Source organism: Hyalella azteca, unplaced genomic scaffold (genome assembly GCF_000764305.2).
Source record: "Hyalella azteca isolate HAZT.00-mixed unplaced genomic scaffold, Hazt_2.0.2 contig1438, whole genome shotgun sequence".
Classification (NCBI taxonomy): Eukaryota; Metazoa; Arthropoda; class Malacostraca; order Amphipoda; family Hyalellidae; genus Hyalella; species Hyalella azteca.
Genome location: NW_025931756.1, coordinates 14300 through 41715, shown reverse-complemented (window position 1 = coordinate 41715; position 27416 = coordinate 14300). Strand labels below are relative to the sequence as shown.

Sequence of the window (27416 nt, the reverse complement as noted above, 5' to 3'; positions counted from 1 at the left end):
TAATATCTTTCGAGAATTTGGGGTCTTACGAACGGCATCTGTGAACATGCCAAATGCATGTCGACTTCTAACACGTGGCGTAAATAATGTACGTAGCATTTAAGCCAGCGCTTAGTAAATAAATTAGTTTTGTATAAACATTACCTTCAATAAGTAAAAAATACTAACTCGTCCAGGTAATCCTCAGTAGAGCAGTAAGTTAAGCCTGTAACTACATTTACCGGTAGATGCAAAAATTTTACATTGCATAAAATCGGTGAACATTCAGTCGTTGCTTTTTAACTTCAACTGTTCAACACAATCTCAATTATACTGCCGTTGTCATATATAATGTCGCCGCTGTCATATATAGTGTGTGCTTATCACGAATGCGAATAGAGTATCCTACTGCTCGCGTAGCTTTCAGAAGTTAGTAGTCAGAAAAAAGGGCACGCGTGTCATGAATGCTGACATCATACAATATTTCGCACGATCCTTCAGATGTACGTAATCAGCCTAATCAGGTATAGGTTTTGCGTATTGTGAATGCAAACACCGCACTATCGTGCGCCCAAGCAATCAAATGTTGTATCATGTCATGCGTATCATGAATGTAAATATCGTACCAAATTTCGTTTCAGATTTCAATGTTAAACTGAAAGGTATATGCAAAGAATCTGCATAATATTGTGTTCTAACCCCTACATAGTATAGGACACGGGCGTCAGATGTCGGATTATCCTCCAAGCATCATAACGGATGGTATACATGTTATCCAGATTCCAGAAACAGAGCATCTGATACGCTCGCATTGCACAAGCGGGATTCCGTTAACGGGTTTTGCTGTCGGACGGACGTGTGTCACTAGCTGCTCTGTTCTTTGGGTACTCTATGCTAATTGATCGTTTTCCCTGACAATTGAGAAGACTTGGCATCCGATAATTGCTTTTCTGTGTGCCTTGTTTGTAGTGTAAGATTCTGTTTAAGTTTTTTTTCTTTTTTTGCCTTATTCCCTAGTCCCTATTATTATTTTATTTATTTTTTCTTATTCTGTAGAGTGTAGCCTAGCCCTAGGGCCTATTATTATTATTTATTTTTTCACTATCTCTGAGCCTGTGCTGCCTCGGCAGTCACAGCAAGCTGAGCAGGGCACCTTTCTTCTCCAAAATGGCGGCTGATACTAATAAAATTAATGATGTAACATTGTAACTAAGTACTAACCTAACACTCTAACAGTAACAGTGCAGGTGTACCTGGTTTTGACTTTTGAGTGTGTAGACCAAGATAATAATATAATAATAGCGGTTTCAGCGTCTATTAGGCTGGAGGCCTGTCGCCGATTCTCAACATCGCAGAGCATCCACAGCTTGTTGCGGGCTTGAACTTGCAACTCACTGCTACAATTCTGCTGTGCTTAACCGCCCGCCGCCCGGCCTCCCTGCCAAATTCAGTGTGGAGTTCTAGAGGGATAATAAATTAACCAGTACACATAGCATATTGGAAAGCAGGACCTGAAAGCTTGGAAAGGCCAGGAACTTTACACTTTCAGTTCATTGCCTTATTCCCTAGTCCCTATTATTATTTTATTTATTTTTTCTTATTCTGTAGAGTGTAGCCTAGGGCCTATTATTATTATTTATTTTTTCACTGTCTCTGAGCCTGTGCTGCCTCGGCAGTCACAGCAGGCTGAGCAGGGCCACCTTTCTTCTCCAAAATGGCGGCTGATACTAATAAAATTATTAAATTAATGATGTAACATTGTAACTAAGTACTAACAGTAACAGTGCAGGTGTCCCTGGTTTTGAGTGTGTAGACCAAGATAATAATAGCGGTTTCAGCGTTTATTAGGCCGGAGGCCTGTCGCCGATTCTCAACATCGCAGAGCATCCACAGCAGGCACAGCTTGTTGCGGGCTTGAACTCGCAACTCACTGCTACAATTCTGCTGTGCTTAACCGCCCGGCCTCCGTGCCGAGTGCCGATTCTGACCAGAAACTGGCGCACAGAGCTGGGATGCCAGTGTGGAATTCCAGAGGGATTATAAATTAACTAGTACACATAGCATATTGGAAAGCAGGACCTGAAAACTTGGAAAGGCCAGCCTGGCCAGGAACTTTACACTTTCAGTCCATTATTTACATATCCTATCCCTTTCAGAATTCCAGCTGTGATTGGTTGATAGAATTGTGATTTTAGCCCCTTTCAGCTTTCCAGCTGTGGTTGGATAATGGAATTTTAATGTTATCTGCTTTCTACTTTCTAGCTGCGATTTGTTGATGGGGATGCTTTCAAGCTGTGATTGGTTGATGAGGATGCTTTCAAGCTGTGATTGGTTGTGCCCATAAGCCCCGCCCCCAAGTATGGTATATGTACTACAGCACTGGTTAACTAAATAGTTGACTGAAACTTGATCATTACAAACAAAAGGCCTGGAAAATGTAAAAAAAAATCCATTAAATAAAAGTCAAATAAAAAATATCTATCAAACAAGAGACATCCAAATAATTCTTTTACAAATCTAATGTCCTATAAAATTGAAATATTTTGTCCACTTTTGATCCTCCTTTTCATTTATAGTCACTTTAGTTAGTCACTTGGCACAGCACTGTAGGAAAGCTTTTCAGCTTGGGTGGAAAGCTTTTTTATAAGTGAACTTCCATTCTTAGAATTCCAGCCTGCTGGGATCGAACCCGCGCCTCTCTGCAGTCTGCGCCAATCTTGGTACTCTGAACTTTAACCACTGGATGATGAGATTGATTTAAGTTTGACTGAAAAGACAGCCTCCACCAGACCCAGTCCACCTCAAAAGGCAGTGTGTGTAAGAAGCGGGAACATAATCCCAGTGCACTAACATTCGTCATTCAGCAGTGAAGAGGACATTGAAGTCTTTAGACTCCCTAAGTCTAAGAGAGTTGCATCATACAGAGATTCCATGGAAAGTGTCTTAAACCCTCATAAGCCAGAGAACCAGCATGGATAATGGATTAGATGCTGGCAGACCGCAGAAGAGACAGCTCAGGTCCTCTTGGACCAGTGGTCTGTGGATGGAAATCAAGGTGTACCAGACAGTGTCAGAAAAAAGCATGTCCATGTTGTTGAAAATGCAACTCTCCTGAGTCAAGGTAAGGGACTTACTATTCTTATAAAACCAATTCGCTCTAAGTCTCTAACTCAAGCACATTTCTTAGAAACCCTGTCAAGTTAGCCAGCAGTTTGAGAGACTCTCCATTTGGTAAATTTTCTGAATTTAAAGTATGTACTAACACGAGAACTCGAGAAGAAACCTAATGGCAGTTGAGTTCATAACCATCTCAAATTCCAACCTTAGTTCTCTCTTTGAAGTATCTAAAATAGGAATCTGGCAAGTCAATTGCATTCAACCTGGTTTTGACTCCACCATAAGTGTAGTGATTGGACCAAATCACCCATCAGTAGAAGTTTCTGAGCTGCTAGAGACAGCCAAGTCAGGTACTGTGAAGATTGCAGGGATGGTACGTCTTCCAAGCCACCATCAAGGAGTTAGAGCAGAGTCATCTGCAGTGAAGGTGATTTTTGAGGGGTGGCAGTTGCCCAAAGAGGTTTACATTGATTACCTCAGGTACCCAGTGAGACCATTTGTTTTGGCTATGCTCAGGTGTTTCCGATGCCAGGGTGTTGGACATGTGGCAGGTGGGTGCAATGGCCCAAGAAAATGTTTATTGTGAGCTGGACCTCACGACAAATCAGAGTGTCCTCATAGTACTGGCTCCAAGCGTACTTGTGCAAACTGTGGTGGGCTGCACTCAGCTAGTGCCCAAGAATGCCCTGTGATAGTTGGTGCCAGGGCAGTTGAGAAACTCCGAGTCTCCGAGCCACAGGCCTCTCTTATGCAGATGCAGCTAAGAAAGTGAGGCAACTGCCAGCAAATGCAGTGGTTGCTCAGGGTACCTTGATGTTGAGAAGGCCTGCAGTGGTCAAACAGACCCCACAAATACTAATGCCTCTAGTAGCAGAAAGAAGTAACTCACAGGCTCCAGGCTCAGGCTCCTGCCCTGCTGGACCTCCCAAATTACCCCACACCTATGTGACTGCTGATGTCCACTGCTCACAGGGCTCCTACTTCGAGCCTTCTATTGAGTGCTTGCAGCATGCAGATACTCCACAAAGAGGGTTAATCCCCACAATGGCTGGCACACAAGACCCTGAACCTGAAGATCAATCCCTGACAACAGGGCCACCTCCAGCCCTCCTAACTTCTGGAGCATCCTGCATGAGGAGTTGATTGAAAGTGAATGCCATATGGAAAACCTAATTGCAGGTGCACTGCGCGAGTTCTCAATGAAGGTAGGACACCTCCTGCATGAGGCTTTTTCTGTGAATATGGCCAAGGAGGGACATAAAGAACGCTCCTTGCTCCTGGTGAGCCTGTTGAGAAATAACTTTGGCCAAGCAGTGAGGGATGACCTACTCAATGAAACGTTGCCATCATGCTCCCCAAATGAAAACTGTTCACTTCCATTGCCAGAATTAAGCCCCCCTACCATGAGTCCTATCATACAGATAGCTGCACCACTAAATGATCAGGTTGCAAACTGCTCTCCCAAAAATAAGAATCAAAGTGCATCACATCAGAAAAATAAAAATCCAAGGGTCAGCAGCTCTGCCAAAAGAGTACCCAGCCGCAGTCAAGGGAACAAAAACTCTACAAAATGAAGCCCTCATACAGTATGCATGGCTGCATAAGGCGTTGCTCAGTCTTGGAACAGTGCCTTGTCATTATTCAATTCAATTGTCATGGCTTATCTAACAAATTAACTGAATTTAAAGTCTTCCTTTACTCTAAGAAGCCAGATGTAGTTTGTCTTTGTGAGACCTGGCTGAAGGGGAGGGAACCATGGTTTGTTGGTTACCAATGTTTTTGGTCACACAGGCAGAGGGCTCCCAGAGGAGGTTTAGCCATCCTGGTACGGTGTGATCTGGTTGCTCATCCCTTGCAGATGAATGCTTTTCAGGCTGGTCAGTTGGAATGCCAGGCAGTGCAAGTCTGGACAGCACTGGGATTGATTAGTATTGGAAATTTCTATAACCCTGGGGCCAATATCTCCCAAGCTGAGTGTCTCATATTTTGAGCAGTTCAGATTTCCCTGCATCTTGGCAGGGGACTTTAATGCCCACTCTCCAGTTTGAGATACTCATGGCTGCCACAACATGACAGGCAAATCATTGGAAGCATCTGTAGATACACTACATCTTGGTATTTTGAATGACTGTTCCTTTCAAACTTACATTGATAATAGAACAGGCTCCACATCTTGTTTAGATTTATTTATAGTGTCACCAGACCTCCTATCAAGTCCCACAATATGCAGAGAGAAAGACCTAGGTAGTGACCACTTCCCAGTTAGCTGCTTGGTTGGCATATCGATAAATCGAGCATCGGAATCGATTCCACAAAGGTGGAAGCTATATGCTGCTGACTGGCCAGAGTACAATTCAACATTGAGCCAAAGGGGTCCTCAAAAACAGAGCCAGCAATCAGCAGAAGAGATGTGTTTGTGGCTGACGGAGCGTATAGTCTTAGCCGCACATGGAGCCATACCACGCTCCAGTGGAGTGTGTCATTTTCGCTTCTCCACCCCATGGTGGGACAATGAATGTGCAGAGGCCATTCTGATGCTGAGGCAGGCAAAAGGCAGAATCTGGAGATCACCTTCACCTGCAAACCTCATTGAGTACAAACGTCTTGAGGCAAAGGCACGCTGGCTCAGGTTGCAGAAGCAGAGGGCTAGCTGGGAGCAGCTCCAAATGCTGTCGGCCTGCTTGCGGTTGGAGCGCGGCCCGGATACGGGCCCAAATCGACAGCAAATCTCTCCCCGTCCCCCGAAAGGGGGACCCGAAGCCCATGTTTTTTGGTGCTGCCGGCCTGCGGCTCCCCACGTGTGGTCGGCGTCTCTGTTGCTACCAGCGGGGGATGTTGAGGAGAACCCGTAGATAGAATGATGGTCAGATAATTAGTGATTGACTGAGGCATTATAAGGATGCCTCAAAAACAAACAGGAAGCTGTGGTGAGGCTTTTTGTGACATGATTTCTAGTGATCATATATGGTAACTTACCCGTGAAAGGGTTAAGCTTTGGATTCCGGAGGGGGCGTAGCACTAAAGATGCATTGCACATTCTCAAGAACGACATAAGGAGAGCATTAGGCCAACGTCAATACTGTGTGGTAGTCTTTCTGGATCTCCAGGCAGCATTTGACAGTGTCTGACACCAGGGCCTAACATATAAGTTGGGTAAACTTGACATATCAAAGCAGTGGCAAATATGGCTTTGCAGATGCCTCGAGGGACGTTCAGCAAGGGTCAGAGTGGAGCCACACTTTCAGAGCCCAGGTCAGTACTATTCGGTGTCCCACAGGGTGCTGTATTGTCCCCTGCCCTGTTCAACATCATGCTCTCTGATATTCCTACCTCCTTAGTTGTGCGCCTGATTGGCTATGCAGACGACCTGACCTTGGTCACCTCAGCAACCTCCCTGCTGTCTGCTCAGCAAAACATGCAAGAGTACCTAATGCAGTTTTCTGCTTGGTGCAACAAGTGGCACTTTATCCTCAACCCCGATAAGTGCTCAAACCAATCATACTCCAGGCACCGGATTTCCCCTCAGATCGTCATTCAAATCAATGGTTGTCCCATTGCCTTCTCCCAAGAAAAGTGTGTATTAGGGGTGATATTTGATTGCCCCAGATTGACTTTTGGGGCACATTTCTCTGCGGTGCGTGCAGAATGTCAGAAAAGATTGAACGTCCTTCGGGCCTTGAGTGCTCTGAGGTGGGGTGCCTCAAGTCACCTACGGTACTGCAGAAAGTCTATGTGGCATTTATTCACAGTAATCTAGAGTATGGCAGCAGTGTCATTGGTGAGCTACCCTCTTCCAGCATCAAATCACTAGTAAGTGCACAGAACAGCGCTCTACGGCTCATCCTGGGAGCTCATTGCACTTCCCCAATTAGGTCCCTAGAGGCAGAAAGCTTCCTGCCCCCACTTCCTCTCTGCTTCCGCATCCTATTTATGAAAAGGTGTCTTTGCTATGCATATTCTCCAAAACAAGCAATATTGCCTGGGCTCCTAGGAATTGACCCCATTAGTGCCCAGATCAACAACTTGCATCCATTTGCAACATATGCTTGTTACTTGTTTCAGTTCATGGGTATTGCTATGCCTTGCCAAGTGAGGACCCCAGCCTTCTCACCAATTCCTCCCTGGATCTCGTTACATGATCAGATATGTCTTGATCCCAGTGGTGGCCCAGCCTTGCCTTATTGTGATAGCTCTTTCTCAACTATACTAGCATACAGGATGGACCAATTTTACTCTAGACACATCCCAATCTACACAGATGGATCTTGTTCTGAGGCCGGGTCTGTTTCTGCAGGTGTCTACATCCCCTTGCTTTCAGCTGCAACTGGTTGGCTGCTGTCACCAAGCCATTCAGTGATGGGTGCAGAATTGTTTGCTATATACAAGGCACTGCAGATGACACTCAGTCGAGTTGAGCTACAAAACCGACAGGTTGTGATCTTCACTGACTCAAAGTCATCCCTGCACCTGATCCTCAATACTCACCATCCTACCTATGCTGCAATAGTTTATAGGATTCATGCCCTTCTTCTTCCTCCGGGGGGTCTAAACTCGGTTGCCTTCTGCTGGGTGAAGGGTCATAGTGGAGTTTTGGAAATGAGGTAGCTGATCGGATTGCTAACCTGGCGCACAGCAGTGACAGGTCCTCTTGTTCAATACTTTCTTTTGACGAGTCATATGGGCAGCTAGCTCAGGCCTTTAACAGCCACTGGCATGCATACTGGCAGGCCCAGATTGTTGCTACAGGTTGTGGCCAATTCTGATACAACCTTGATGGATGCATTACTTATATAGATTAAAGCTCCCTGACTAGACATCTGCAGTGTGCAGTGGCCCGCCTTCGTCTGGGCCATGCTGACGTGGGTGCCCACCGGGCACCGTGCCCAAATTGGAATGGCAGCAACGGGGGTCTGTCCAGAATGTCAAGTAGATGACACCATTGCTCACTTCATATTACACTGTGCTAGATTCAGTAGCCCAAGAGCAATATTTAGAAGTGTAGTGAATGCACAGAAACTTACTTGGGGGTGCAGACAGCCCTGGGTGGGGGAGTCACCAGCAAACACCGCCACCAAATCTTTTCATGCTTGCAACAATATTTGCTGGAAAGTGGAGCTGTCTCTCTGATGTAGCTCAAAACTGGAGGTGCTTTCTCCTTCAAATCAAAGAACTATAAATTTTATTTTTTTTGTTTTTTTAATTTTTTTAATTTTTTTTCTTGTTTTGTTTTTTGGCATGTTTGTGCAATTTAGCATGCTGTTAGGATGCTTTATTGCAGCATAAAGCTTGACTCATTGCATATGGAAAACCTTGCTACATGACCAAATATCTGGATGTCAGGGTTGGTGATTTTTTTTATCTTTTTTTTAATAAAAAAAAATAAAAAATCAATGATTTTTTTGTATTTTTTCATGATTTTTTTTATTTATTTGATTTTTTTTTTATTTTTTCAGCTTTCTTGTATTTTTGAAGTGTTATTTTTTATGTTGCAATTAGCCAACTAACAATAACAGTATATGGATCATAATGGATGGATGAAAAGGGCACTTATTGCCTTCAATTTTGGCCAACAGGCCAAGGTGGTGTTTACCACTTAAGGAATTTTGGGTAAATAATTATTGATAAGTGTATTCATTAGCCTTGTAAAGTTTGTATGGAGCAAGGTAGTGAGCTAAATATTGACCATTTAACTGGCTTCAATATACAAAAACACTTCAGGAATGCAGATCTTCTAAACATTGAAGAGTCACATAACAGATAGGTAGCTGATAGCACAGTGCACAGCACTATCAATAGATCTACTAATTTTATGTCCTATAAATCTACCAGACTCTACCCTCTATAAACACCGACTAGTAGTGACTGAGTGACTGACTGCACTGTTCCCATTTAATTCAGACCAATAAACCAATACTAAACATAAATTGAACGATAACCAAACAAGCCTCAGACGATGTGAAACGTGACTTAAGTTATGAGAAAAGCTAACACTGTTTGTAATAAACATGTGCACAATTCGAATATTTTATATCCATTCACTGGATTTAATTATTTATATATAGTCTTGTAATTATAATTGTTTCGTTTCTAGTTTTAAATTCACATATTTAAAGATTGAAATTAAATATTTTAATTAGAATACTCGTATTAGGGTGGAAAATTTTTCTAATTGCCTAAAAGGTCAATACAATCTCAACCTCTCAACATACAGGGTAGGGCAGAACCAATTAAGCAGTTTTGAGATACAATAAATGAGTAATGGAGGTACATAAAGAAGAAAGTTTATTTTCCTAGAGGTTAGCATAACATACCATTTAGAATACTTATGTTTTGAAACAATATCTGGAAGATGGGGGCTGTTAGCTGCAACACACTGTTGGAGTCGTTCTCAAAGGAGGGAGTAACCGTAACAGTGAATTCCGATCACTATGCTGCAATGTTGCAAAATTTCTTGCAGCCCAGGATGGAAAACATTGTGTAAAATGAAGCATTGGGAGACATGTGGTTCCAGCAGGATGGGGCTACAGCTCACACAGCCCGAATGTCACTCAATGTTTTGAAACGCATGTTCCCAGACTCTGAGGGGTGATTTACAGTGGCCTGCGAGGTCACCTGATTTGAGCATTTGCAATTTCTTTTTTGGGGACATCTGAAAGAGAGGGTATTCAGAAGTTACCCTCACACCCTACCACAGCTAAGGGAACAGATTATTGTAGCAGAGGTTATGGCCATATCTTGCCATATGTGTGAATGTGCTGTAGAAAACTTCCGAGAACGACTCCGACAGTGTGATGCAGCTAACAAACCCCATCTTCCTGATATTGTTTTCAGAACATAAGTATTTAAAATGGTATGTTATGCTAATCTTGAGGAAAATAAACTTTCTTCTTTATGTACTACCTCCATTACTCATATTTTGCCTCGAAACTGTTCAATCAGTTTTGCCCCACCCTGTATAAGCTAGCTAACATATTGAAATTGTATATTGTAATCAATATATAACAAATAGTCAAATAGTTGAAGACTACTTATAGCCTTATAAGAATTAGCTAAGCTGCTAGCTGCGTACAATGTATTGCACACTTGATACCTCTGGGCCAAAAACATTCATTTTATTGGAACCTAATACACACTAAAGGCAACAAGTTTACATACCAATTTGTCATTCATAGTACATTTATAACAAACCATGAATACCAATACCTCAATATAAATTAAAGACTGCCACTCAATACCTATATTTAAAATTTTAAATATATGAAAAAATCAAAAAAATAAAAAAAAATCATAATTTTTTTATAAAAAAAATCGAGTGATTTAATCACATAATTAAATCATTTTGATTTAATCACTGCCAACCCTGCTGGATGTTAGGGTGCATGCTGCATATAAGGTACTTAAGGCATTGAGCCCCTTTGCACAGTGCTTAGTCTTTCATCAAATGAGTGACAGAGACCAGGCTGGGCAGTGCACAAGCACTGGAAGCCTCCAAAACCAACTATAAAAAAATTGCACAAGCGACCTTTGAGTTTTTTGTTTCAACATCTGACGCATGGCCACGACGGACCCGACGGAAGTACCATTACTGACATTAGAGTTTGAAAGTATATATAATTTGTTCAAATTCATAAAGCATAAGGCAATTAACTTGCTGTCTTTGAACAATATAAACAACAGGTTAGTCCATCCTGCCCCTGCCAGTTAGGCTATTCTCATTAGATCGGTTAAAACTTGCTCAACTTAGAATAATAAAATTATGGTCCGATGGTCGTAAATTTAAATTTCACCCTTTGACTCAAAAGTTGTAGGTATGAATTCCAACTAATCTAAGCACATCTATCAAACCTTGCATCCAATGAAATACTTGAAAATTGAAATAATTTGTTTGATACCTGTTACCTGTAGGTTGCTTGCAAGTTGCATTTTGATGAAAAATTAAGATTCCACATTGCCACTGAAAAATGAAAATGATCAGAAGACCGGGACCAGGGTTGCAAGCACTGGAATGGAAACTAATTCAAATAGCTACCTATTATTACCCAGTAGGCCTAATACTGAGTCAACTCCAATTATCAATTTTTGACTTTGCGACAGCTGACACTTGAATGCGTTTTAAGCAAATTGGCCTATGATTGAATTTTTCATTATTATCACAAATTTTTTTGAAATTTGATCTTGACTCGATCAAGCATGAAAATAATTTTATTATGATGACTGATGAAGTGATGATGACTTTGCAGTCCTGCAAAATGCAGGTGTGACCGTGTGACTGTGATGTACGGGTAATTCAATATATATGTATATCAAATGTTACTGCATTACCAGAATTTTATTCCAGACACACTGCTGCCAAGGAAAAGTGGAAAATTGGGTAGACTAGAAGCCACCCATCAATCAGACACGAAATGTCCATGAATTTGGCCAGTTTCACCTGTTCCTATTTCTGAATGAAATCCCGCAGTTCCAAAGTGATAAATTTTTTATACAATCTGAATCTTTTGGTCATAATGCCATTCTAAATAGATGCCTTTTAAATGACCATCTACCTATGGACCAGAGTGCAGAAAGTTGGTGAATATCAAAAGGTTAATTGACGACACATCAGCAGCACAATGTACACCTTCAGAAGATCTTTCCAACACATTTGGATTGAAATTAATGCAGTTAAGAAATTAATTTGAAATTATCGCAAATCTGGAAGACCACAAGCGCACACAGTAAGGTTTCCAGTACGTCAGATGGATCAGGATGCAGTGAAGCTTGTCCAGAAATCAGTTGCAATGATACAGAGCATGCTGCGTGGAGAGTAAGGGATATAGTACCTTAAAATGGGGTAACTTTGACCACTTTTTTTTCATAATGATGCCATTTTTTTACTAGATAAGTTAAACTTAAATTGAAACATGCAAAATACAGGTCTATACTCTAGCTTTACTCACCATAAATTGCTGGCTCCTGCCTCTCATAGTTTTGATGTACAGCAATCCCTTGATTAGCACGGTTTTGAATACCGCGGTTTTGATTAACGCGCAAAAAAAATTTGCGACCTACCCTTAATCTACGCGGTGCCAGTTTTGATTAGCGCGACTTTTTTTCACAACGCATCATTTTCCCGCCTACAGCAATCCCTTGATTAGCACGGTTTTGAATACCGCGGTTTTGATTAACGCGGAAAAAAAATTTGCGACCTTAAAATGAAAAAATTGGAGGGGGTACTCTGACAGGCTTTAAATAATAGCTCTTTTTTGTGGGTCACATTATTAATTTTTTAACCTATTAGATATGCAAACTTTTTAAATTTTTCTATTGTGTTATGTAGCCTCAGTATTAGGCCTTTGATGGCCATTGACAACATTTTTCTATGTCAAATTGTTTTTGAGTTTTGGGGGTTTTTGTTAAAAAAATGAAAAGTGGTTAAAGTTACCCCGCCGGTCAAAGTAACCCCATTTTACGGTATCAAAGTTCTTATTTGTTAGCAACATTTTCTTCTTGAAAATTACCAGGCTGGCAATCTAATTATCTTGAAAATGGCTGGCAACGCTTTGGGCTAAAAATCCATATATTGGCAATGCGGCTTGCACCCTCTGCACCCTGGCCTAGGGAAGTTAGGAGCATGCTGGCCAAAATTGTTGCACCGTAGCACATGCCCTAAAGTGGGAGTGCAAATCCTGGCCAACTAGACAAGAGCACCTCAACACCAAAATCATGATAATTGTTTCCACATACCAGCATACTAGCCTTCTTGCCTCAAATTGTACCTCCCTCCCCCCCATCTCAATCATGGAGTGCTCTGGCAGTTGGGGTGGAGCCCAGGTTTCATAGTGTGGCACAAGAGTCGTAATATTATCTCAAGGGTCATCTAGTCATTGAGCATCCATATGCCAGTCCTTGTCGGTAGGTTTCATCAGTCGTTCAGTAGCTTAACAATGAAAATGCTAGATGTTGATAAGGAGATAACTTTTAGTCTGTGTACATTGGCTTGTTTATATGCAACAAACTTCATGGATAATGCATTAATGGTTTATTTTTTTCTAACCAGCAGTGCCTTCTTTACTCCTGAACTTACTGCTTCTCTGATCCATAAATATTGTGGGTAATCAAATAAAAGCTTTCTCTAAAATACAGGGGACTTTCTTTTCTCATAACTGCTTGCTCAGTTTTAAATACTCCAATACCAAAATGACCAGCTCTAAACTCTATTTAATATATAGCTGCTTGCATTTGACGGATGCAAGCCACTCATGAATGCAATTCTCCAGTTATGAAGTGAAAAAAATAAAATTGCAAAAGTGCACATCTGTTGTTCACCCCTGTACTGCAAATAGAAGCGCTAAACATTCCTGAATAAGTCATCACAGAAATTCACGAAATTCAACAAATAAAATGATCTAAATGTAAAAATCATAATTAGTATTGTTAGGGGCCATCCCCTCTAAAGACTAAAGGTCAGCAGTCCAGACTCCAGCGGGTATAGTACCAGCTCATGAAACCTAGCAAAACCAACTCAGGGGAACAAATGGAGGAAGAACCAAGCAAACATATATATAATAGACTCAATGGTACATGAAGATGAATGGTGAAAGTTATTTTGTTAGAAATGAAACAGCCCAGGCCTATGAATGATGGGGTGAACCTAGCATAGGAACACAAATATCCAGCAGCCCAAGCTGGATTGAACAGAACAGAGTAAATAAGAATAACTGGTATATGAACAATACTGGGCCAGGATAATAATGAGTGAACTAAATCAATTTAAAATAACAAAAGAGAAATAAAGGTCTTGAAAATTGGTCCTGGGTGATCCAACAGGCAATGTCCATAATGAGGGGGAAACAAAAGAAGGCAGTTGTCTTACTTGTGAGAAGTCTGGGAGACTAAACTGGCAGGGCACAGAAATAGTCTCTAGACTACACTGACTGGTATGGGAGAAGCCCAAGCCCTGGTCCCCAGCTCAGCATGGGATCTACTAACCCCAACCTGGCCCAGAACATGCTCCAAATTGGCCTCTCTGCAAAAGTGCAGGAACCCGCACATTAGGGACCATCACAACCACAGCATCCCTCTAAAAAAATACACACACATACAACAAACAAATACAAACCGTACAACTAAACAAATAATATCATAAGCAACACATACCAAATTCATCAATCACTTTAGCGCAATCTTTTCTCTCCACAAACACACCAATTCACTCACTTCAAACAACCCCACCACACACTCTCCATCATTCACATAATACAATATATTCGCACACTCCCATGTCTTATCACTTATCAAAATAATCAACACTTATCAAAATAATCAATCTAGAATAGCCATCAATACAATCGCAACACTTGAATCTTCATCACTCATCAGTCACGCCAATATATCTCAAGAACAATGGCTCGCGTTTCCCAATACTAAACTCTATAATAGCCCTCGGTAGTCCAACAAAATATCGCCCACAAAAAGCATATTCCAATACCCACAGGCATAATTCAAATCTATCCAATTGCAGCATCAGGCACATTATGAGTAATTGGTTTTTAATTTTTTTCTTGAAAAAATTCATAATGATAACCCCCTCAAAAAAGTTCCCCCAGGACATGCTCATGGTCCCTATATGCTCGAAAAATTTCTGGGCGGCAAGTTGAGCAGTTCTCCCAAAAAAATGCGGGGTAAAAAAAAATTTTTAATTGAGTGGACATATACATGTTCCGAGATAGCCCAAAAAAGTTTATGGCATACCTGCAACCATGCTCAACATGTGTGCAGAGTTTGCCACCTGTGACTTTTGTCTTGGCCGAGAAAAACTCATTTGAAATTTTCCCCACCCCGCCGATGGGTAGAAACTTAAAAAAAAATCGACCAAAAATGTCAAAAAAACGTTTTTTCCGAATTTTGAAATTTTTTCAACGCCATATCATAAAAGAAGTCTGGAGATGATTTTTCATCTAAATAAACGTTCCTGTGAGATGCACGGATTTTGAGTTATTTCGCCTTTAATTTTTGCCAAAAAGTCTAAAAATCCCTTTTTTTCGAATATTTTGCAAGCCAAGCAGGTTTTCGAGAAATTGCTCGAAATAAACCCCCTATTAACTTTTAATTTTAGACTATATGACGTGAAAATTTCCTCTCTAGCTTCAACCGTTTGGCCTCCACAGAAAACTGGCAAAAAATTAAATCGGCTTTTTCCCGGCGGAGGAAGGTCTCATGGGACCCTTGATTTTTTTCAACATTAAGCTAGGGATTCTCTACATTATTATCATATTTGCGACAGTAAGAATATTCACGGGTCTCTTCTTAAAAAATCCCAAAAATTTGTTAAATTTTTCACTTTCACCCCCCTGGGGGACGCATTTTTGAGGGGATCAGCTCAGAAATTTCCAGAAACATGCCCCACATCAGGAGAAGAAAAGGAGCCGAGTTTGAAGCGCGTGCATGCAGCGGCTGATTTTTTATGAATTTTTCAAGAAAGTCCCCTCTCTTGGGGATTGGCCACTTCCCCATGGGGATTTTCGGGAATCTGACTCCTGATTCGTCAATAGGAAATCGAGCTCTATTATGAGCCAAAATTTCAGCTTCCTGGCAGGCCTGGAACATAGAAAATGCTACCAAAAGGCTACAAATCGTGAAAGATACTAAAGAGGGCCAGTAGACCTCGTCCTCGTCCAGATCCGATTTCTGGCCTAGGTGCGGGATTTTGTTTTAGTGTTTTTCTTCGAAAATTTTTTCGAGTCCCGACACGTGTAACAAGAACACATAAAACCTACCCACAATAAAACACTTGAAACTCATGAATACACATTGAACTACCTACTGCTAAACTCTAGAACAATTTTAAGGGTGGTTGATGCTATATACAGACAGTTAATAATTAACATTTAATACTGAGATGCATGACAAGAGTATTCCCTATACTTACCTATTTAAGAGGCATGATATTCATAGCAGGTCAGTGATAGATCTGCATGGCAGTAAATAACCAGGAAGCAGGTTTGTTTATAGCCAGTAAATCAGTGCAAAATAGATGAAAGTATACCTACATTATGCACAGGCATGAGTAGGTTTTGCCAGTTCATGTGCAGCTCCTACTTTATCATATTCTTTGAGAAGGACTTTTAGGTTGACCTATTGTTTGAATTTATTTTTCAATATCATGTATTTTAGGTAAATTTGGAATTCTGAAACTACTATTTCCTGGACTATTTGTTAAATTTGTCTGAAATCCTGCAAATCTGTAGTTATTAAATTTAGATTAATTATATCTCATTGCTCTTAAGTTGGAAATTTTAGTTCAATACAAAATTTAGGAATTTTAAACTTTGGTAATAAACTAAAATTAAATTTTTGTACAATTGAGCTCTGAATTACCTGCATATTGACTAAAAATCTTATATCAACTTTAGTGTATAATTTGTGATGACATTATATGCTCTATCAGATGTTTAATGTATTAAATTAAAATCAATGATATTAATTTTGTGAAAAATATGTCAAATGTCCAGTAAATTTTCATATTCAGCAATTGGATCTTTGGAAGAAGGTTTGCTTTGTGTCAATTTTTTTTTTTTTATACTGTAACTCACATAATCATTTGAAGTTGCTTCAATTAAAAAAAATTATGAAAAATATTTTTTCTGGAGAACTAATTGTGATGAAATACAATTTTTATTCTTCACTGCAGATACCAAGATTTCAAATAGATTGATTGGCTTCAGCATCCAAAATTTAGAAAGTTAAACCATTACGGTATATCATGGCAAGTTTGTGAGCGAAATGAAAAATGGTCATCTGGCCTAAAATGGTATAAGAATCTATGCCAAACTCTTTGAAGTTTCATCTTAAATGTAATGCTAATAAATTATGTATAGGTGTGCAGTCAGACCTCATTGTTCTGGAACTAATATCTCACCCCCGGTGAGCTCTGCCGACCATGTTACCTCCATGGCTGGCAGTCAACATGATGATTCTGCTGCTCATGGTATGAGTGCTGCGGGAAGAAACGGCTCTAATAAACCTCCTCTTGTCCCACCCACTTGTGCTCCAGCACAGTTACATGCTGGACCCTCCAGAAACCATTTATCTTCTTTTTCTGACTATTCAACCATGGAGAAATTGGGAAAAGACAGAAATGGGTAAGAAATATATTCATTATTTCTATTATTATTAATTTATAATAATTATTTCGTCTAAGAAATATAGAAATGTATGTATAAAATAGATAACACATTTGAATACCCAAGTATTTTTTCATATCAGGGCCCAACAAGTGTTCCATATCGTTAGATTTTTCAGCGCATTTTTATAATCTTTATCCAGAAAATCTAACTCAAGAGGAATCTTCTGATGGTATTAAAAATTTGAAACATAATTTATATGTCATTTTCCTCCTGACTGTTATGCATTTTATTTTATGAATGGCAGAGCCTCTGCTGTTCCTTGTCTTAGTGATGACGGCAACGTAGGTGTAACCATCACCAGCATACTGGAGCTTCATCACAATTGCGCTGTGGTTATTGATGCTTATATACAGGTAAGTCTCTCAAAATTTTGTTCTGACTTCTTTCTGATACATTAAGATTCATTTAGAATGATAAGATCAATTTTTCAATCTATTGATATATCAATGCTTTGATTTGTTGAGAGATACCTCCTATGAACATTCTGTTGAAACTTGAAAATGCTCATTTATAAATCCAAGATTATTTCATACTATGTAGCTTGATTTAATTTGGTATAGATGTCATATTTTTGGTTGTTTTTACCATTATTTTAAGATATTGGGATCAAGATTGATATTCAGCACTCCTAATAATTAGCTGCCATAAATCAAAGGCAATACCAGTTTTGAATTGATTTAGCTTTATGTCTTCTTTTTCTCAACAGTCGCTGAACGATGTGTGTGTGAGAGGTGGTAGACTGTCACACTGCCTGGCTGCTCTCAACAGCCATCACAGTGCCAACAATGCTTTATTCATCAAAGAAATAAATGACGGCTGGGAAGGCCTTGGCAAGACCATGTCTGTGGCCTCTGCAGCTGTCAGGGCTCACATGATGACGCTGCTGCAAGAAGCCACAAAAATAAGCATTGCGTCTACTGAACATGAGCTTCCTGATTCTGGCCCACATTTGCACATGGATAAGGTGAACTGAAACTCCCTATGTCCATTAGAAGCAGTTCTTGCAATACTTAGGCAATCAAGTATTTTAATGGTCTGTAAATGTTGCATTTAAGCCAATTAGAATTTGGTGCGTGAAAAGGCTGTGTAAACAATTGCAGGACAGGATTAAACTGGCAGCATAATTTCAAAGGATGTTTCTTGCAATAATATGAAGTTGAATGTCAATATACCGGTACTCATTTTATGTACATCATTTTGAACAAACATATTCAGGATGAAGTACCATTGCATATCTCATTAGTCTCCTACATCTTGATAGTGAGTTCTGATTTAATGTTCGTCTAGTGATTTTCTCTTAATTTTACTTTTATTCTCTCTAGTTGTACTTACATGACTGGAATATGGAACAGTGTAAATTTGATTAGCCCAATTTATGTGATTAGTTTCCTATAAATAAATGATAATAAGTCCGTTAATGAATCATTGTTTTTACAGCTTGTCTCCCTGCTGTGCTCGAGTTTCTTGTCTCTACAATGTCAATCTTCTGGGGCAATTTTGGAAGCCTTCTCTCCATTTTCTTCCATGGTCCTGCCCATCACTCCAATCTCCTCAATGGATCACTCACCTCCTCTGTCTCAATATTCGACCCCTGCAACTCCTCCCCACTTCTCATCACTGTTAACGCCACCGCCGTCAGCGTCGAGTTCAGTCAGTAATTTTGTTGTTGGTAACTACATGGGACCATCGGCTCCTTTCAGTTACCATGGAGGTAGACTCAGGACCCGCACTCTGTCTGCCAATCAGCTCAACCCTGCAGGGGTGAGTGTTCAACATCATAACCTTCTTACTCCCAGCTACTCGGCTAGCTCTTCAACTGATTGTACATTTAGACGCTGGTCTATGGGAGCCAATGAGAGCCACAGTGGTGGCACAACCACCGAAACATCTCGTGCAAGTGTGGATGAAGGAAACGCAAAATCCAAAGATGGTCTGTCTGGCCCAGGTCCACCTCGTCGTTGGTCAGTACCTGAAACCAAACATCATCATTCACCACACTCTGTGTCCGGTCTTGGCCGTACTGGATCTGACATCAACCCATGGTATGGTTTTTGGCCCGCATTGCCTCCCAATCCCGTGTCTGGAGTGACCGCTGTTGGCACCTGCGCACCAAGTGTGGCAACTTCTTCTGGCGTTGTTACGACCAAAAGCCCTGCAGCCGCTGGTAAAGGCGACAACTCTCTCAAGCCTGATTTCGGCGACGGTGACGCCAGCGCCCGCCGCTTAAGTGTCCCGGGTGCTGCTGCCGCCTCGAGAGAGAGTAGTCTTGGCGGCACCAGGAGCAACAGTCACTCTCGCTCTGCCACCCCGGGTAATATTTCTACTATTGATTCATAACAAGTCCTCTTAATTCATAACAAGTCCTCTTGATTCATAACAAGTCCTCTTGATTCCCAAGTACATCAGCATCTGCTAGTTTCATTTGCTATATTAGCATTTTATGCGTTTGTCTTTTGAAAGCAGAAGTTAGTTCCTACTAAACCATACCTAAATTGATATCAAAGATGAAAACGATTGTTTGTGCTATAAAAAGGGACCCAGGGTTACTTAGATACATGGATTTTCTTGGTATGATGTTTTGAAGAATGCTCAAGTTACATTAATTTATTTGTCACAAAGCATTGATGCCTGCATTTTGCTAAATTCTTTTTATATGTCGTTTTCCAGATCTGTCAAAACTTTACCAGTTGATAACGTCTGACGAGCTCGAAGATGTTGTTGAGATGCTCAGTGGCTGCTTGAGGCCTTCAACTTCTCCTTGCAGTCGGAGCAGGAAAAGTTACAGTTCTTCTTTCAAGAATCTTGTTGCCCATGCAAAACCTCCTAAACTTTGCCCGGAAACTAAAAACATTGACTGCAAGAAAGCAGTTACGTCGTCTGCTCCTATCAATGTTGGCAAAGAAGAAGATGTCAAGGTAGAACCTGCGTCTGGATCTCCTGCTGCAAGCTCGTCTCCAGGAACTAGCATCACTGTCTCAACAAACACGTTTCACCGGTGCAGACATCATTGTTCTCGCTCCTCATCATCTTCACACCACCATCATTATGCATGTCCTAAGCGCAAAACTTCAAGCAGTGAATCTGAATATGTGGATCAATCCTCCAGCAAACAGGAGAGCAATGCAAGTGAATCCGATCCTGTGACTCAGAAGCCTCGAGATGACACTAATGTCACTAAAATAAGAACTCCTTCCTGTCAGGCGTCGATGCTGAGCAGTGCCAGCAGCAGTGGCAGTAAGAAGCCAGGAGCTGCATATAAAAGCATGGCTCCTGTTAGCAAAGCCTCCAAATTGACATCCGTGCCTGGCTATTCGACTCAACATCGACCGCGGTCTCCATATCACCATTATCCAGTCACTGTGCCTGCGCTCCAAAAACAGCAATATCAGCAGTTCCACCAACAAATGCAGCTACAGCAGCTGTTGCTACAACAGCAACTTCACAGTAACGCTTATAACCAGCTCTCTTCAGTGACTCCAAGCATACTGAAGCAACAACAATATTTCAGCTTATTGCAGCAACAATACTATCAACAGCAATATCAGCAGAAACAGCCTCACTTCCAAATGCAACAGTTACAGCAAATGAAGCTTAATCAAATGTTGCTTTTGCAACAACAGCAGCAGCAACAGCAACAACACCGCGTGTTGCAACAACATCGTAAAAATTCTTTGCAAAACCTGTCGAGTTACGCGCCTGAGGTTGGCGCGGCGCTCTTCACAGACCGCCTTATGGACGACGGTGCTGGTGGAGGAACCCGACGGGGGAGCGGCAACACCACATCAGGAATCACAGCCTCCAGGACTCCTGTCATACACGAGACTACTCTTGAGGCCATGGACTCTGCTGAAGGGGCTGGCCGGCTGCCTTCTGACTCGAGGTCAGCCCGATCGAATGTTCTTTACTAAACCTTTACCAATACCTCTATTCACCGTTCACGGGACTAAACTCAAGGTATGACATTGACGTTAGAAACTTGCCACCTTGCAGCAGTTGTACACAGCGGCAAGAATGTTGTTTTCGCCGCATAAGACTATTTGTGAAGCGGCCGCTTCAAAATCGAAGCCAATGGCTGTAGTTTATGTACGTGAACACCCCATGTTATTCTATTGGGATGAAGAAAGTGACATCAGTTGCCTAATAATTTTGTACCGTCATCAACTTTTCTGATTGAAAAAAAACAATGTTATTGAAAAATATTTGTTCCTCCTTCTACCAATGATATGATCTGCTTTTTTCCGACTAATTGATCAAGTAAGATTTTTGTTAAAAATGTGAAAATTAAATGTAAAATGGCCCCGGTATTAGACGCATCAATAGCAAGCGCTGTTGAGAACGAGCGACTGTTGTGTTTTCTGTGTAACTATAATAAATCTGTACTGAACATCTGAATCACCGCACAAGATTTTTCCGACCAATAATTATATTGATAAGTTGTCTGCTAAGAAATTCCCCTATAAAGTTCCTCCACTTATCCTGTTGGGGTGAGATCCTAGAGATCCTCTTATTCTCTGAGATACGTACTTTTATCCTCTCTTGGTAATCCTCTAGAAAAGATTGCGATGCAAAAATTATAACTAGATCACTGAGAACATATTGCTTTTATTCGGCCATAGTAAATTTAGTTTTTTGTTCAGCTCAAATTTTTAATGCCACTTACTTGAAATACTGAATTTTTATGTTACTTATTATTCCTGGCGCTGCACAACTTGAGCAACGATTATTTCTTCTAACAAGCGAGTGTTCCTCCACAGGATCGGCATGCCCCGTTTCCCTGAAGGTGTGCAGAACCCACAACAGCGCGGTGGTGCGTTTGGTCGTGACGCCGCCGAAGATCGCCCAAGCGACGGCCTCCCCAACCGACAACACGCCATACGCATCCCTGATGCCATCACGACCAGCACACCTCTGTGGCCGCCCTCGGGATCTGTGCCTGGTTAGAGTCAGCCTATACCATATGGGATGTCTGTATTTGTTCAAGAAGGCTTTATTGATATTTCCTAAGTCGCTACTATCCAGTATTGTTGCATTTAGAAGTTCAAAACCATAACATCAATTTAATGCATTTGTAAGTTTAGTGGCGAATGAAATTTCTTTGCTGACATGTCTTATCAAGCCGTGTAAGTAGACTAGTAAGTATCATGGATACCAGCATTACCATACATGAAAAACTGAATGAAATCTTGAAATTGATTAGGAAATATGAAATGAACTGGTTTCTGAAAATCTTGTATGCCAAGATGACTGTGTCAGCATATCATTCAGGGGCTAAAGCTGCTCAAAGTTTTCCAAGTAATGACCAGACTGTGCCCATACTTCGAAAAAAGTTAAGAGATCATAAGTTCATCAGCCAATCATTGGCGGCCTAGCAAGCAAAATCCACCAATCATAGACGAGAAAATAGAGCGTAAGTACTTGCGTTCACTTAGCGAATTTTGAAAGTATGGCCCCGGTTTTTTTGTAATTTTGCTCTTGACTTGCACATTTATTTATGAATGACAAAATCTAATCACATGTAATTTATTTTAAATATCTTGTACATAATTAAGACCGATTATATATGAAATCTAACATTCATATGATGCCATAGTCATATGTGATGCCATAGCTTGCTCATGTTTGACGGTTTAACAGTTTAATTTTCTATAATAAAAAAAACATGAAAGTGTATAAGAGAATTTTCGACACACTAGATATGCACTACAGGGTTTATGTAAGTTGTGTGCTGAACTTATGTGTCCATAGAAGTTGTGTGTTGAACACACGCCTCCATTGAAGTTGTGTGTCATCAGGCGTGACGCTGACCGAGTGCACTGAAGAGTTCAAGCAGCTGCCGCAGCCTGCCGACCTGCCCTCGTCTGCCTGGCCCTCCGCTGCTGCTCCTCCAGGTTCTGGTCGCCAGAATTTCTTGATTGATTGTGTGCCACGTTTGCGGTGACACGAATGTTTACTGTATGAGATACTAGTTCAACTCTGTTGGTTTTTCGTATACGTCGAGGAATTGTCTTGATTGTGTGCCACTTTTTCTGTGACACAAATGTTTACTGTATGAGATAGTTCAACTCTGGTTGTTTTTTGTATACGTCGAGGAACTGGGAAAATTTAGGTGAACTCTGCCATCCTAGTTCTATCCCATCATAGAGAGTGCCAGTGCCTCCATCTTTTTGCCTACAACTTCGGTCACCCAAGTGGGTTTGGCGTGAATTTGACATCTCATTTATTTTCCTCATTCTCTGAATGTCAAAAACATTAAAACTTCCATGAAATCTTGATGCGTCACTTATAAAATGTGATGCATTTCATAAGTGAGATTCAATTACTTCATTACGATTAACTGAGTTCTTAACTGATGTTTTTTTTTTAGTTTTTGTATTCTGGAATTATTGTTTATGTACACAATTTTGAATCAAATTGTTCATTTATGCAGATTCAACTTTGCCAGAAATGCGAGATGCTTCTAGTCGTGCTTCCTGGCCTTTCGGACATTCCTTGTGAGTTGGTAATCCTCATTTCTTAGAGCTTTTCATTAACAAGCGGGTTTGTTTCTCTGATATTTCGCGCAAGCCTTTGTATTTAAACTGCATAAAAATTAGTTTAGGTGAACTGAATTCCTGAACATTCCTGAAAATTTTTGATTGATTGCTGGCTTACAGTTTGGAGGAACAGGTTCATTGTTCAATGCCCTTCTGTTTTATGGCTCGTTCTTCACAGGTGGGGCAGCGGATTCTCTCTGGGCGGGCTCATCTCTGACTCGTCTACTCAAGGCCATAGTGGAGGTAGCGGGTCCTTCTCAAGTTCCTCAGCTGCCAGGCAACTGCAGCCACAACCTTTCCCGAGACGCCACAGCGACACTTCTTCCTTCGGTCCCTACCACTCACAGCAGCAACAAGCTGCTGGCTACCAACAGTCGCTTAAGCAGCCGTCGGTTGGCGACACACATCAGCAACAGCAGCAGTATCTGTTCAATCAACAGTTCCCGCAACAACAACAGACACAACAACGGCAGTATCCGCCTCTCAGGCCTCTTTCTCCAGGCCGGAACAGCAGAAGCTCCGACCATTTGCACCATCTTCATCTAGTAAGTTACTTTTTATCCAGCAGCATCTAACTTGTTTTGGTGTCCTACTTACATCTGATGTGATGCCTGTCTAGAGACTGGACCTGGTGAGATAACCGATGCTTGTATATAAAGTGTACTTACTCTTATTGTACCTGATGACCTTTATTTGTTGGCTAGAAAAATAGTATTTATTTCAGCACCAAGTGAAGTAAAGATTTGCTTCCTGCTCCAGATTTGTTAGCAACTCCTGGAACTTTTGACTCTTCAACTCCATTTTTTGACTGTTTTGAAACTTTTTACATGTGAAAATTTGAAACTGTGTCTGTTTGGTTTGAATAGACACTGAAAAAATAGGATGAAAAATCAACTAATTACTAATTATGATTTTTGATTTCCTGATCTAAAAGTTCTCGCCATGACAGACTGGTGAGGCTGGCGAAGGAGACATTGCCCCCGGGAGTGGAAGTGGACTTTTGGACGCTAACTTGGAGGCCCTTTTGTCCTTAGGAAGTCTGCTCCCCAGTAGCAGCCCGCCATCCCCTACGTCTCACTACTCTCTCTTCAGCCACAGGACATAAGCCAACCTTCTCTTGTTCGTAGCGTCTCTCACATACAGTGAATAGATCAATTTATTTAACACAGGCCTAGATTTACTCAAGCTTGGCGAAACTATTCAATTTTTATAATTCGTTTTTTTCCTTAACCTGTGGGGACTAATGGTTAAGCCAAATTATGCCCAGATTTAAACTTCTTTTTCAGGTTCACAAAAAATTTTTCTTGTCATTATGATTAAATCTACAATTGTTAAGTAATCTTGCTACGTTTCTATTATTTTTGCTGAATCAGTTATGACGGATTTCCTGTATTTGTGAATTACATCAATTGCAATTTAGAAGACCCGAGAATGTCTTACTGGAAAAAAGTTATGTTTTCGTTAATATTATCCCTCTCCACTCTGCCAACTAACATGCATTTCTCGATACTCGTGTGTTTCGAGTAGCCTTTAAGCTGTAGGAGTTCACCTTCGTAATTAATACAATCAATGTCCACATGATAAGCCTGTTTCATATGGCAATCTAGCAATAATGGGAAAATTTGATTTTAATTCAACTTGATGTTTGCCGTCAATTGATCGAAGATGGTCGTAATTCTTCAGATGCCCCCGGAAGTTTTAGTTTATCCTGCTTCGGGCCAAAATTCATAATGGATTGTACACAAACTGTTATCTGCGTAAGGATATTCTTGAAATAACTTGGGCATTTGCCAGAGGAGTTCATTTGTTCTTGATTGTGTTTATTAGGTTAAGAGAGTATTTCAATTTGTAAATGTACGAATTATACCTGTTATTCGATTCTCGTCGTGATTGAACACCGGATTTCTGTTGCTATATTCATCTTCAAAACTAACGGATTTAAGCTTATTTTGTGCGCACTGATATAATCGTTTCAAATCCACGTCGTGCTGCTGGAAATCTGTGTTAATTGTGTTTTCTTGGGCTGCACTTCTTACTGTAATTTTAATGCACTACCAAGCCACGTCATTTTCGTGGTGGGTTGCCTAGTGATGCTCCGGAAAAAGCGTTAGTGTCCCGGGCAGCAAGGCCACCCGCTGATCTAGGTTCATGTTCCTGATCAACTTTAGCCCTAAACTTAACGTTTCTTTATATAGAAAATTTTTTTATGCACACTTTTTCTTCCTATGTTTTAGTAGGAAAAATCTGGATTTCAAACCTTATTGTTATTGAAATTGTTCCCAGTAACTTTGTGTTCAGCTTTGTGTTGATTTCCCATTATTTTATCAGCTTACTTCGGCTAGACATTATTCCCTTGCTTAATTATTGCTGGAAGTCCCATCGGATAAGTTTGTTTTAGTTTGCTAGTCTCTACGCCTAGCTAATTTGTAAGCCTTACTTTCTCTAGTCGTTGTATGTACGGAAGATTATTTGTTAATTGTTAGCACGCTCATGTAAGTTGCTGTTGAGCAGTGTGTATGTTTTCTCAAATTTCAACGAATTAGTTTAGCACTGTTTCGTGTTTGTTCCTGTTATGTTTTCAGGCATTCTACTGACTGATTGTCGATGCCATATTTTATCATTTGGTTCATAGAACTGATGTAATCTTAGATTATTCGTATGTTATGGAGTGTCGGTGTTTCGTGCATTCATAGTAATAGCTATCTCTCTGACAACATTTGTTAATGGTGCTTCATGTGTTACAAATTTTTCTCTAGTAATCTGAAACCCCCGATCTTTTCGAGCTTATCAATGGATGGAAGTTGGAAATGTTTTTCACACTCGATTTATTTTGCTTGATTCATTATGGCTTGAGAAATAGATTATCAATTAGGCTTGTCTGTTCAATTATCATAAGTTCGAAGTGCATTTTGAGACGCAATTTGTTACCATCAGAGTAATTGTGAAATTTTGTATCGATATACCGCGTATTGCAAAGTTAATCCTAAAAATGTGAGCGGTCGAAACTCGAAACTTCTAACAATATTTTTTTATTTGCGAAGTTTGAGCTTGAACATTTTCCAATAATTCGTCAGCATTCTTTGTTCCTAAGTAGTAATTTAGAATGAATTATCTGATATTTACCTCAAGCTACTGTACGCCAAGCGGCGATCATTGTGTATTTCTCTAAGAACTGATAAGCAAAATTTATTTGCTCTTTAAGTGGTCGATACATGATATTATTATTAATAATAAAATTATCACTTTCCATGTAGAATCTTTTCGTAGCCTTTACTTTAGAGTTTATCCGCCCAAATTATTTCTTAAAATAATTTACTGAATAGCAAATATTGTTCTACAAGTTTCTGAAAATTTTATGTCTCGGGTAGGTAGTTGTGTTGATGTCTGTACATTTCGTTTATTTATACCTCAACTGTCTTATGCCGGCTTAACGCAAAACTTTGTCTTCTGTTTGCTCGTCCTCTGTATATCTAGCGCTCGTTTATATTGTTTGCCTTCGGCATGACGGCAATAGAGCCCAAACTTGTTAGCTTAGCGAGCAATGAAAATTGAATTGGCATCTGGCACCGATTTTTAGCCTTTGCAATGAATTCTTGTTTACTTGCTTTAATGTTTCCAT

The 27416-nt window shown here is 40.5% G+C and overlaps 1 protein-coding gene across 1 annotated transcript; it reads left to right on the top strand.

Moving 5' to 3' along the window:
* The first annotated feature begins 16802 nt into the window (after positions 1 to 16802).
* On the top strand, positions 16803 to 26423 carry LOC108671402. The gene is made up of 10 exons (XM_018158950.2): positions 16803 to 17219; positions 17509 to 17617; positions 17971 to 18228; positions 18702 to 19575; positions 19932 to 21144; positions 22019 to 22200; positions 23057 to 23152; positions 23692 to 23755; positions 23976 to 24342; positions 24747 to 26423. Exons 1-10 carry the CDS (start codon positions 16948 to 16950, stop codon positions 24900 to 24902), a joined length of 3591 nt encoding a protein of 1196 aa, XP_018014439.2. The 5' UTR covers positions 16803 to 16947; the 3' UTR covers positions 24903 to 26423.
* The last annotated feature ends 993 nt before the right edge of the window (positions 26424 to 27416 follow it).